Below are 12,820 nucleotides of genomic sequence, written 5' to 3' on the forward strand. Positions count from 1 at the left end.
AAGTTCAAGTTTTCCTTGGATAGAAAGTATAGCAATGACAAATTAAATTACTACATGCATAGGAACTTTGTTCTAGATGTAAAATTAGCATATTCACCAAAACAAGGCAAGGTCAAATAAAATAGATACAGCTAGAACCCACAGGCAGGAGTTTTTTTAATATTAGTGTTGAATTTGTTTTGTTTCATTAGTAAAATTTTGTTTTGCAGAAGAATACTCCAGGAACATTTACAGTTTATTTTTTAATCATCAAATATGTACAGTGCATCCAATACATAGCCAATTTTGTGACAAGAAATTGTCTTCCCTCAGCAGTCAAAATTTAAAATGAATTTTTGGATTAAAATGTCAAGACTATTCTGTGTTCACATGTAACAGAAAGTGGAAAATGTAAGAAAGTGATAGATGGAACCATTATTCTGGGGGAAAAAATAAAGGTTTGAATGTACACTAGGCTGGAATCTCAACTCTTCTCAGGTCCTAGAATCTATCTTGGATGTGGGTATCCACCATTTACCAGCATAGGAGAGATTCTAATGGAATGAAACTGTTTAAAGAGTCCCTTGTGTCATTCAGAATGCAGAAAGTCAATACTTAATGTGTTTTTTAATTCATTTCATTGATCAACTTTTAACATGCATTAGACCTAAATCCCAAATTATTATCTTAACAATTCTGAAACATACTCAGCTTTGCCAATATTGTATGCTTCTGATTGACAAATGGCATTACTCATGTTCTTTGCCTAAAGTATAGAGTCCATTCAGGGTAATACAGAGAATTAGTGGGAAAACATGAGAATCCTTCAGGACAACAGCTTTCACAGATGACTGTAGTCTCTCCAGGTTAATATTGGTTGAGGCAAATAAGCGTTGCACAATCCCAAACTTCTCTGTATCTTTCAGAGGACCCAAAATTGGGTCTTCAAGATCAGATACTCCACTATCAGACAAAGCATGGAACTGAAATGACATATTTAAACAAACTCAATTTAAAATGTCATAGAAAATCCAGTTTGACAGCAGCACGTTTCTAGGTAATTATGGAAAACTTGTGAGATGTAACAACATATATTGATCTAGACCACGACCTGAGTGAGACTTGATTTTTAACCAGTTTATCCCTAGAGTCCTCTGTCTGCATCCCCAGCCTGAACTCTACTTTCTTTCTAGACCCCATTAACTATAGTAGCTTAGGAAGATCAAATTTATATCTTTTTCATATATCAGTATGTAGAGTTCATCATTTTTTTGTTTTTATTGAGACCTAATTTGTACATAATTATAGGGTTCATCATGGTAAGTCACTGCATGTATACAGTGTGTAATAATCAAATCAGGGTAACAGGCATTTCCATCCCTTTAAATATTAATCATTTTGATATGTTGGGAAATGTGTGCTCTTCTAGTCATTCTGAAGTATATCATAGATTTTTTTTTTTTTTTAAACCAGGGATTGAACTCAGGGCACTCAGCCACTGAGCTGCTAAGCACCTGAGCTGCTGGGATTACAGGCGTGTGCCACCATGCCCAACTTTTTCATAGATTGTTTTAACCTGCAGTTATCCTACTGTGCCAAAGAAGAACCAGAACTAATTCCTTGACTCAATGTTTGGTTCTCCTGAGTGAACTTTCCCCCACTCCCTCTCCTCTTCTGGTCTCTAGTGACCTCTAGTCCACTTCATTCTTCATTGTACTGTGATAACATGTATTTGTCTTTCTGTGTCTGGTTTACTTCACTTAAAATGATTTTCAGTTCCAGCCACATTGCTGCAAAAGATAGGATTTCATTCTGTTTTATGACTGGATAATATTCCATTACATATGTAGACCACATTTTCCTTTCACCTACCCTAGAGCATCTTGATTGTGCCCACATTTTAGTGGTTGTGAAAACAGTTGCAATAAACATGTGGATATAAGTATCTTTTGGTATAATAATTTTAAACTCCTTTGGGCATGTACTAAATAGTGGAATTTTTTAATCATGTGGTAGTACTGTTTTTAGATTTTTAAGGAAATTGCCATACTTTTTCATAATGGCTACACTATACCTTCCCACCAACTGTATATAAGAGTTTCCCTTTTCTCTACATCCTTGCCAGCACTTTCTTATGTTTTGTCATTTTGATGATAGCCGTTTTAACTGGGGTGAAATTATATGTCATTGTGATTATGATTTGCATTTCTCTGATGATTAGGGATATTGAATCGTTCTTTATATACTAGTTAGCTTCTTTTTAGAAGTGTCTGCTTAGTTCTTCCCATTTTTTAATTGGATTTTTATAGTATTCAACTTTTTTAGTTTCTTATATATTGTGGATATCAATGCTTTGTCAAATGAATAATTTGCAAAAATAGCATTTGTATATTTGAATAGATTTTCTCCCATTCTTTCTGTTATTTCCTTTGCTGTGTAGAAGTTTGATATAATCCCATTTGTCTAGTTTTACTTTTATTACCTATGCCTTTGAGGTTCTATCTAAAAAATCATCGTCAACACCAATTCTTGAAGTATTTTCTTGCAGTGATTTCATAGTTTTAACATTTAAGCCTTTGATCCAGTTTGAGTTGCCTTTAATATACAATGAGATGAAAGGATTTGGTTGCATTTGTCTGCATATGCATAACCAATTTGGCCAACATCATTTATAGGAGACTCTTTTCTCTATGTTCTTGGTGCCTTTGTCAAAAATCAGTTAACTGTATGGAGGTAGATTAAGTTGTGTTCTGTTCCATTAATCAGTGTCTTGTTTTCATGCTAGTACCATGCTCTTTTAGTTACTGTAGCTTTTAGTGTGTTTTGAAGTCAGCTATTGTGACGTCTCTAACATTTTTCCCCTCCTTAGGCCTTATATCAGCCATTATGGGTGTTTTGTGGTTCCCAATGAATTTTAGGATTGTTTTTTCTATCTCTGTGAAGAAAGTAATTGGCATTTTCATGGGAATGGCATTCAATCTATAAATTACTTTGGGTTGTATGATCATTTTAGCAATATTGATTCATCCAATTCATAAACACCAACACCTTTCCATTTTTGTGTGCCTCCATAACTTCTGTATATTTCTATTAGATCTTTGCTCTATAGTATGGTTTAACTCAGATGTTTCTTTGTTTGATTTTGTCTGAATGATCTGTTCGTTGAAGAAGTGGGGCATTGAAGTTCCAACTATTATTGTATTATATTTTCTCCCTTTAGATCTAGTAATATTTGTGTATTTGGATGGTCCCCTATTGAATGCATATATGTTTATAATTGATATAGCTTATTGCTGAGTAGAAATTTATAACAATATATAATGATCTTCTGGCCTTTTTTATACTTTATTTTGATTTGATGTTTGCTTTATCTGATATGAATATACCCACTCCTGCTCACTTTTGGTTTCCAAATTTTCACTTTTAGTTTGTCTTTACCAGTGAAGTGAGTTTCTTGTAAGAAGCACATAGTTGGGTAGCGGCGGCTTCTTCATCAATCCATTCAAGTAGTCTGTCTTTTGGTAAATTCAGTCTACTTACTTTCCAGGTTATTAGAGATAACTTCTTCCTGTCTTTTTGTTGTTTTCTACCTGCTTTGTATATTTTTTGTTCTTTTCTACTTCTCATTGTTTTTGTGACTTAGTAGTTTTGTGTCATGCAAAATTCTTTTTTCTTTCATGTATCTACTCCTCTAGTGACTTTTTATATTTCTATGTGATTTCATGATGGTAGTACTCTTTTGTTTTTAACGTAGGATTGATCTTGTGGTGAATTCCCTCAGTTTCTGCTTATCAGGAAAAGACTTTTTTCTTCTTTTGTTTGAAGGATAATTTAATGGGTCCAGTTTATTGATTGACAGGGTTTATTTTCTTTCAGTGTTTTGAATATATCATCTCATTCTCTCTGACCTTTAAGGTTTTGCTGGGAAATCTGTAAGTCAAATGGGCATTCCCTTGTATCCTTGTATGTGACTTAATCTTAAAAATAGCAAGAGAAAAGCTATTTGTGACATTATGTACTTTTGACATTATGACTATAATACTGTGGTATAGGTCTATTTTGGTGAGTCTAGTTGGGGTTGTTTGAGCTTCTTACATCTGTATATCCATATCACTAAAGATTTGGAAAGTTTTTGGGTTTTCTTCACAAAAAATTGTTTTTTCAGCACCTTTTGCCTTTCCTCACCTTCTGGAATTACTACAATGCCAATATTTGTTTACCCAGTGATGTCCGATAAATCTCATAGGCTTTCTTTAATTTTATTTTGTTGTTGTTGTTGTCTCACTGAGTTAATTCAAAAGACCTCCTCAGATTCAGAAATTCTTTCTTGGGCTTATTCTATTCTGTTGTGGAAACTCTCTGTACTGTTTTTCATCTCATTCTTAAAATTTTTAGCTCCAGAATTTCTGATTGGTTCTTTTTATTATTTTTATCTCTTTGGTGATTATGTCATTCATATCATGAATATTTTCCAATTCTTTGTACTTTTTATCTGTATTCTCTTGCATCTCACTGAGTTTCCTTTGGATCCTTATTTTAAATTTCTTTCTCAGCCCTCATGGTTATACAAAATTACATACAAGAGGAAGTGAGGGGAAAGGGAAAAAAAAAAACAAGGGGGAGAAATGAATTACAGTAGATGGGGTAGAGAGAGAAAATGGGAGGGAGGGGAGGGGAGGGGAGGGGGGATAGTAGAGGATAGGAGAGGCAGCAGAATACAACAGACACTAGTATGGCAATATGTAAATTAGTGGATGTGTAACCGATGTGATTCTGCAATCTGTATACAGGGTAAAAATGGGAGTTCATAACCCACTTGAATCAAAGTGTGAAATATGATATGTCAAGAACTATGTAATGTTTTGAACAACCAACAATAAAAATTAAAAAAAAAACTTTGATCATTAAATTCTAAACCTAAAAATAAATACATATATTCTCAAAAAAATAAATAAATAAATTTCTTTCTCAGGCATGCCATAGATTTCCTTTAAGTTGAGATCTGTTTCTAGAGAATCATTGTTCCTTTTCAGTGGTGGCATATTTCATTTCATGTTTCTTGTGTCCTTATGTTGTATCTGCACATCTGGTGCAATGTTCACCTCTTCCAATTTTATAAAGTAGCTTAAATAGGAAAACATTTTTGCATTTAGATGGGGTATAGGATTTAGTTGGATAGGTGCTTTGTTTGGTTACAGGGTAACTCACAAGCATCTGTGTGCTTTTATGTCAGCAGTGTCTATGAAGGCATCAATCATACAGACTAAAGCAGTTCTTTGCAGTATACACAAGCTTCCACAGGTGTGTGTTTTCAGGCTCCACAGTCAAGATCTGATGGAGCTGGGGCTTGTGGTGGCTGGTTGCAGTTTCCACAGTCTTGGTGGTGTAAGATGTGGACAAAACTCCTCCAAGGTCCCTCAGAGCCAGCATAGATTATGCCAAGTAGTTTAGCACCAGTGGCCACAGTTCCGAGACAGAAGATTAACAGGACACCATCCACAGAACTCTCAAGACGGAATGTGGGCGATGCCTGGTCACATGGCACCAGCAGCACTGGTGATGCTGGGGCCTTTGGCAGTGGTAATCATGGGCTCATGCAAGATCTTGGAACATAGAGGGAACTTTCTCGATGCCCTATAGGCAATTACATCTGGTGCTGGGACTTGTCACCACTGTTACCCACTTTTCCTGAAGCTATGGTTTTGTGACTTTTGGCAGCTCTGGTCCAAAGTCCACAGGCAATATAGGAGATGTTCCCTCCATTGTTACTTATCTATAGAGAGCATGTACAGATCACATTTGCACTTGTAGTACTGGTATCAGTGTTCCTGGAGATGTAGCACATGGGAGAGATCTTATCTAGGTCCCATAGATTGAGCACAGTTGGTGCGCTGAGGCTTTGATATCTGCATTCCTGGATGCAGACATGGATGGGAATGTCCCTACGTCACACAGGGCAAGTGCTGGTGGGGCCAAGGCTTACGGCATTGGTGGTCCTGGAGAATATGAAAGGGGCCTTTCTCCAGTTCTCGGATAATATTTAGTGGTTTTGAGGCTTTTTGCACCAGCAATTATATAGTACCAAGGCCTTGGGCTGGGAAGAGAGCATCTCTAGTTCTCAAAGAGGGTGGGTTTGGAGCTCCTGGTAACTGGGTTCCTCAGTGGGTACTTTCCCATCACCTGATGGACAGGTACAGGTGAAGCCTGGAGTTTATAACAGGGGCTACCTTCCCAAGGCTGTGAGCTGGTGAGGAAACCTTCCACAGACAAACATGGAGCTTATGGCCATGGCTTGTTCTAAAGCTGCAGCATGCTAATGGGGATGTTTTTTGCCCATGGAAGGACTACTAGACTAGACAACTGCTGGCCCTTATGCCAAGATGGCATGTAACAGTGGTCACTGTAGAGTTCTAGTCGGACTGGGGAGGCTCTTTGGAGCAACTTAAATCTTGTAAGTACTGTGAAGTTCTTCTACACTTGCCCACTTACCCTTTCCCAGTTGTGTTCCTGGACCCTGTCCAGGAACCAGGGTTGAAGTTATGAATTGCTTTGCTCTTTTTTTCTCAAGGCTGTCTTTCTGACTCTCTATGCTTTTTAGGGTTCCTGTCACTTCATTGCTAATTTCCAGAGTTCTCCCTCACTTACTCTTCTGGAAATATATTTTTTCCTTTGCTGCCCTGACTCTTCTCTGTGGCAGTTGCATGCAGAGTACCATTGTTTATCTTCTGATTTTCGGGAGGGGGGGGTGGTTGTTTGTTTTGTTTTGTTTTAAATGAAAATGTCAATTTCTTATGTATTTGCAGGCGTTCTCAGAGGTAGGTACCATCATTTGTTCAACTATGCTTCCTACCTCAAGAAACATTGCCCCCGCTATTTCTTAAACTGGTAAGACTTTCTCTCCAAATTTTCACATCACCCTTCCCTTTGCATCCCTCTATTGTCAGCTGCAAAGCCATCTCCAAGGCCTCTTTCCTAATCCCCCTCCTTAGACCCACCACACATTCCCACCACTATTAAGTTACTCCATTGTCTCCCCAAATTTACTACATGAAACAGCTCCTTGATAGGAACTGTTTGCCCTTTCCTCTTTCTAAACTCTAAGCTGCCTGTGAAAGCAGAGATCATTTACGCTGCCTAGAACACCAACACAGAATATTGAAGTATCGTAAGTTCTTCAGAGGCTACTTTGAAATATTTAACTTGCTTTTAGGGTCTTGATCTATGCCACTCTTAGGGTCTTGATCTATGCCTGTAATGCTTTTTTTTTTTTTAAAGAGGATAAATTTTTTTGTAATGAAGCAGGTCTATAAAGTATGCATAAATTTTTAACTGTTTCTGAAGGAAATCCAAAAGAAATTCCAGAAATGTTCAGAGCAACATTTTCAGTAATGAAAAGTAATATGCAGCTTATCCAGGTAACTGAATGACATGCATTGAAATGTACAAACACTTGTGTTGATCATCAAAATCAGCCTCATGAATCTACACCTTTGTAAATTCACCAAACAGAGCTTGCAGCACAGTGTAACCACTGGTTAATAAAACTGTTTGGCCCAGATGGTAAACTATGGATTGAACTTTAGAGAGGGGATTAGTCCTGCTCTTTTAAGCATGAGTACCACATCTCAGTAATTTCAGCATGAGCTACACTGTGCTTGCCGCTGCCTTCTCTAACCACCTGCCAACCCCTTTTACCCATAGGCACTTTGGGGAATAAAAAAGACTATAACTGACCAAAGGGGCAAAGTTAACATTCTCTACTGATTCTAACTTTTGGCAAATGTGTTAATGTACCTGATAATGTTCTTCCAAAACCCATCAGACAGAAAAAAGGCAGATGCAGGTAGACTTTGTACCCTATTCTTTAAAATATATATATATGTATGTGTGTGTGTGTGTGTATGCACACACACACACACACACACACACACATACATATATATAAGTTTTAGGTGGACACAATATCTTTATTTTACATTTATGTGGTGCTGAGGATCAAACCTAGTGCCTCATGCATGCTAGGCAAGCACTCTACCATTGAGCCACAACCTCAGCCCATGTACCCTATTCTTAATCCCTTTAAGATACTCCTTCAGAAGGCAGAGGCCTAGCTATAGAGAGATTGTGTGAAGACATAGGAAGGTCTCTTTCAAAAAAATGACTTTTTGTGTATGTCTTTGTTGAGCAACCTTCAAAGGGCAAACAATGTTAAACAGAATGTCATTCATTGTGCAACTCTTAAGTGTGCTCTACCAGCCTCTCCTAGTACATGGGGGCAACACAAAGATAAAAATCTGGAACTAATGCACAAGGAAGGGGACTATGAAGTATGAGTTTGTTGGGGGAAGAATTAGTCACAGGATTTTCTTTTGTATATACTTCCTGAATGTAATTAATTAGTCTGAATTCTTGGGGAAAGCTAACTTGGTAAGTGCAGAGCTCACAGTTGCTGCAAAAGAACACAGCTGCTATTTTGCTAATCATTACCTACAATTAAAATGATGACAGTTTCTATGACCAAACGACATACCAGTTTAAGAAATGGCAGGGGCAATGTTTTCCCATGAGATGGGCATGTACATTATATATAAAATTGAGTTTACTGACAGTACTTGCTTAAACTAGCCTGAGAGCTATATGTGTTTATCAGTTGCTAGGAGTCTACCCCAACTTTAGTTCCCCATTCCCATCCATCCTAAGATCCAATCTGGGAAGTTCCTTACCAAGTAGCACAGTGCAGGAATAATCTTCAGGTTCCAGCAAGTGCCCAGTAGAGATACAGCATTATCTGGCATTTCTAAAGGAGGAAGGAAAAAAAGTCACTGTCAAAAATTCATTCATGGAAACAGCCAGTCCCTGGGTGGTACTGGTGTACTTTCCCACCAGCCAGGCAGGGGTGAGTGATACTCTGTCATTGTTGATTGAATGGATGGTTCTAAATGGACAACTTCCCCCACATTCTCATGGAATCTCTTGCTCCAAACCAAGAAGATGAAGATGGAACACACATACAGCGTAGTAGAAAGATCACAGCAGCTGAGCCCCTGTCATAGCCATGTCATCTGACCATGTTTCCTTTAATTTCCAGGTGGTGCCTGAGCACCATGTAATCATTATCTTCACCCCTTATTCTTGGAAACATTTTTGTACCATATTACTCAGAATAATATGGATTAGGTGCCAGGGCACAGAATGAGAGAACAGCACCTGCATTATAGAGCTTTCTGCTGCCACTCAACTATGATGTCCTGTACTAGATATGTTCCCCTTCCTCCACACCTGGGGGTGCCTAAAATGTAATATAAGCTCCCCCAGTGTGTCTTGAACTTGAGTGAATTATGTTGACTGCTCTTTCATGTACCAATTCAGTTTTACAAATGAGGTCTGAAGAGTCCAGAGCATGTGACTTGCTTATGGTCACAAGTATGGAGGAAGCTTTCCAGGAGAAAGGTCAGATTGTGGGACTGAAGTACTGATAAAAGCTAAGGGTACTAAAAAGCAAAAATAGGTTTTAGGACTCAAAGAGGAGCCCATTTTCTGCTCCAGCAGCATCCCTATTCTTAGAAGACTGTGTTGTCTAGAAAAGAAGGTCAACTCAGAAGGACCCGGGGTTTGCAAAAGAGCTTTAAACTAGCCTGCCCTCTGCTGTGACAGGCCAGGAAGTGAGATCCCAGTCCAGAGAGATGGAAAAGGGCAGCAGGGAAGCACTGGTTTAGAAACTGGCTGCACTGAAAGATTTCACTGTCTCTGAGCTTCCAGCTCAAAAACAGCAAGTATCTCATGCTGCAGAGAAGGTCTAGGATCAGGAAAAAAAGGGGAACTGGTACATTCTCTCTGTCAGCCATGTGCTACATATTTGACATCACTATAAATACACCTGCTACATATTTGGCAGCCTATAAATAGATGTTTCAAGAAGTAACAGGGTATGTGATGAAAAGGCCTCTCACAAGCTGAAGAACTCTGGCCTGTGGATCAGGTCCTGATAGAACGTCTGTAATCAAAGATTCTAATACAATAGTGTTAATATTGAACTAAAGTCTCTAGTGGAGATCCACAGGGCTCTCTGTCTTGTCCTGTCTTAGTCAACCAATTAAAACTTTTATCCATACTCTCAATAAGACATAGAGCATACATTCATCAGCATATAGAGCTGGGAGACATCCTCTCTGATAATTGCTTTTGTAAACTTAAGATTCCTGGGCCTCCATTTTTGTGCAGTGTTGGGGAGGAACACTGAATGCATCAGTGCTCTAACTAGCAGCTCTTGAACTAAAATCAGTAGTGCTGGTTAGTCCTGTCTTGCCAAAGAGGGAACTGAAAACCCAGCTTCTTCACAAAGGGTGACCGCAGGCTCCTGGCCTGGTGAGATTTGATGGCAGAGGCAAAGAGGTGGGGCAGGCAGGGGCTACTACTCCCAACAAGCCCTGCCCCTAGCCTGGTGCACAGGGACACAGAATTTCTGCAGCCTGGAACTGTCATGGAGCAGCAATTAAGTTTGCCAAGGGAAAAGGGAGGAGCAGGTGCCAAATGAAAGTGTCTGCACCACAGCACTCCCACTCTGGTTCCTGTCACAGGTGGTATTATGGAAGATGATTTCCAGAGTCCGAGGAAAGTCCTGGCTCAGGGAGGGAAGAGAAGCCTTCCAAGAGTGGAAGAGGCTCCAGGTGGACAGAAAGGCCAGCCTCATGCTGGCCAAGCCTCTCTACCCACCTTCCACTTCCTACCCGCCCTGTACTGGAGAAGAGGGATCTGTCTGTACCAAACCTTCCAGTCACCATTCCATGTGCCCTGAAGCATGTACAGTAAGCAACACAGTTTCAAAGCAGCTTTGTCCATTTCCATACCTGCCAGTGCACTGACCAAGAAGTAGGCTGTGGCAAAGAGCTTCTGATTGCTGACCTTATCCTCAGGGCCAGGACGCTCGCCCTGTATCCTGCACCCCACCAGCCGCAGGAAGGCTGTGAGGTCCTGCTGCTGAAGGGGCTTCAGCTCCGCCATTGCCTGTGCTGCCTGCAGGGAGCAGACACCACCAGCCATGTCATCACACTGCAGGGCAAGGGTAGAAGAAAAGAGGATGCTGTGAAGCCATGGCCGAGCGAGGGTGCCCTCACAGGGGTTCACGCACATGCTGCATGCCCTCTATCTTCTCCCCAGTAAAGCAAGGTGCTGAGCCCTTTCCACATTTTGAAGTTACTCATCCATAGTGTTATTCCTCAAAGAGGGAGTAAGCTGAACCTTACCCATTTACTATCCTTTTACAGGAGACATGTGAGAACTATTGGGTAGAAACTTCTAGATCAGGATAGGATTTGTTGATTCAGAGCAGAGACCAAAAAACAAGTCATTACAAACAAAACAGATAAGAGGAACATAAAAGCACCATTCCCTCTGGTAATTCAAACTCTAAAAAAGGTAGCCCTCTCAGCCTGGTATGTTTCCAGCCAGCCCCAGCAGCTGGCAGGGGTAGGGTGGCCCTGTAAGGCAAACCAATTCTGACCACCCAGCTCATTCTCCACCCTCAGCCTCCAAGTCCAGACTCAGTTATGCAGGAGCTGCCCCTACACAGGCTGGCTTCTCCAGCATCTGAAGGCAGCTGATCCTCTGTCCACAGGGGGCCAGCCTGACATTTTCCTCTTGAAAGAAGCTATTTTAAGAAGTAAAAAGCAACAGGCTTTTAAAAACATTTGTGTTCTCCCCAGGGCTAAGCTCTGCACCCTCCAGAATGCAAAGGTGTGCCTGCGGGGAGGTTGAGCAATTTCATTGGTAACTAAACTCTTTCAGCACAATCTAATTTCAAGAAGGAAAAATACCATGAATGCTTTGCTGGAACCATAAAGCATTCAGTCAGTTAATTCCAACTCCCTGCAGAAAGAGAAAAAAAAAAGACAAAAAAATAAAAATGACACTACAATAAAAAGATTTCTAAAGCCACAGCTCTGTGTGTGTGTGTGTGTGTGTGTGTGTGTGTGTGTGTGTGTGTGTGTGTTGTGCTGGGGAATCAAGTCCGGGGCACACGTGCCAGGCAAACACTCCACCATTGAACCACATCCCCAGCCTAGCTTCAACCTTTTTAAGTGCAAAAGGTCTAGGCATTTGAAGGGTGGACAGCTGATGGTGAAGGTGCTCATTCACCAACTGAAACAATGTGGTCACCAACCAAAAAATGCTAGGAGCCACCAGAAGCTATAGGAAACAAGGAAGGATTCTCCCCTGGACCTTCCAGGGGACCCTCCCAACCCCTTGATTTCTGACTTGTGGCCTCCAGACTGTAAAAGAATAAATTTCTGGTTTTTTTAAGCCCTAAATTTGGTCAGTTGTCATGGCAGCCCTAAAAAAATCATACATCCCTCTCTGCCTGGTATCAGCTGCCTGTCTGCCTTTAAAATATTCAAGACTTATTAATAAAACTAAGAAAGCAAATAGATAAGGATTAGGAGGCTGAAAAGGAGGTGGGGAAACGTACCACAATTTCATTCTATCTCAAGATAGAATGCCTAACAAGTCTAGCCCATGCACATTTCCAGAACAGACAGATAAAACCCTGCCTTGAGATGTCCAGTCTCACCACTTGCTCCAGGACCAGGAGGAGTTCCTCATCAAACAAGACCACCAGGAGGAGGTTGTGCAAAGCTTTCTGTTGCTGCTCTGGCAGTTCCACAAAGGGGCGGAAGTTCCTCTCCAGGAGCAGAGATGCTGTGAAAACAGAGCAGACCCGGAGTCAGACTGCTGTGCACAGCTCCGCACAGCATGGCGAGGCCTGCTGCTTACTGCTAATTGGTACCCATTCTTCCATAGCCATTTCCAGCTGCAGTCAGTCATGGAACTCAGAAATAAAGAA

General features: G+C 40.3%; 1 protein-coding gene across 1 annotated transcript in view; it reads right to left on the bottom strand.

The window, feature by feature from the left end:
• Window positions 1-227: 227 nt before the first annotated feature.
• Gsdme (gasdermin E) overlaps window positions 228-12,820 on the bottom strand; it is a 65,826-nt gene continuing 53,233 nt past the window's right edge. The window contains exons 7-10 of the mRNA XM_027932701.2: window positions 12,548-12,675; window positions 10,827-11,028; window positions 8,703-8,776; window positions 228-962 (exon numbers count right to left, since the gene is read on the bottom strand). Coding sequence (XP_027788502.2) covers window positions 729-962; window positions 8,703-8,776; window positions 10,827-11,028; window positions 12,548-12,675 — 638 coding nt within the window. The 3' untranslated portion in view covers window positions 228-728. The remainder of the gene's footprint in view (window positions 963-8,702; window positions 8,777-10,826; window positions 11,029-12,547; window positions 12,676-12,820) is intronic.

Source organism: Marmota flaviventris, chromosome 1, assembly GCF_047511675.1.
Source record: "Marmota flaviventris isolate mMarFla1 chromosome 1, mMarFla1.hap1, whole genome shotgun sequence".
Classification (NCBI taxonomy): Eukaryota; Metazoa; Chordata; class Mammalia; order Rodentia; family Sciuridae; genus Marmota; species Marmota flaviventris.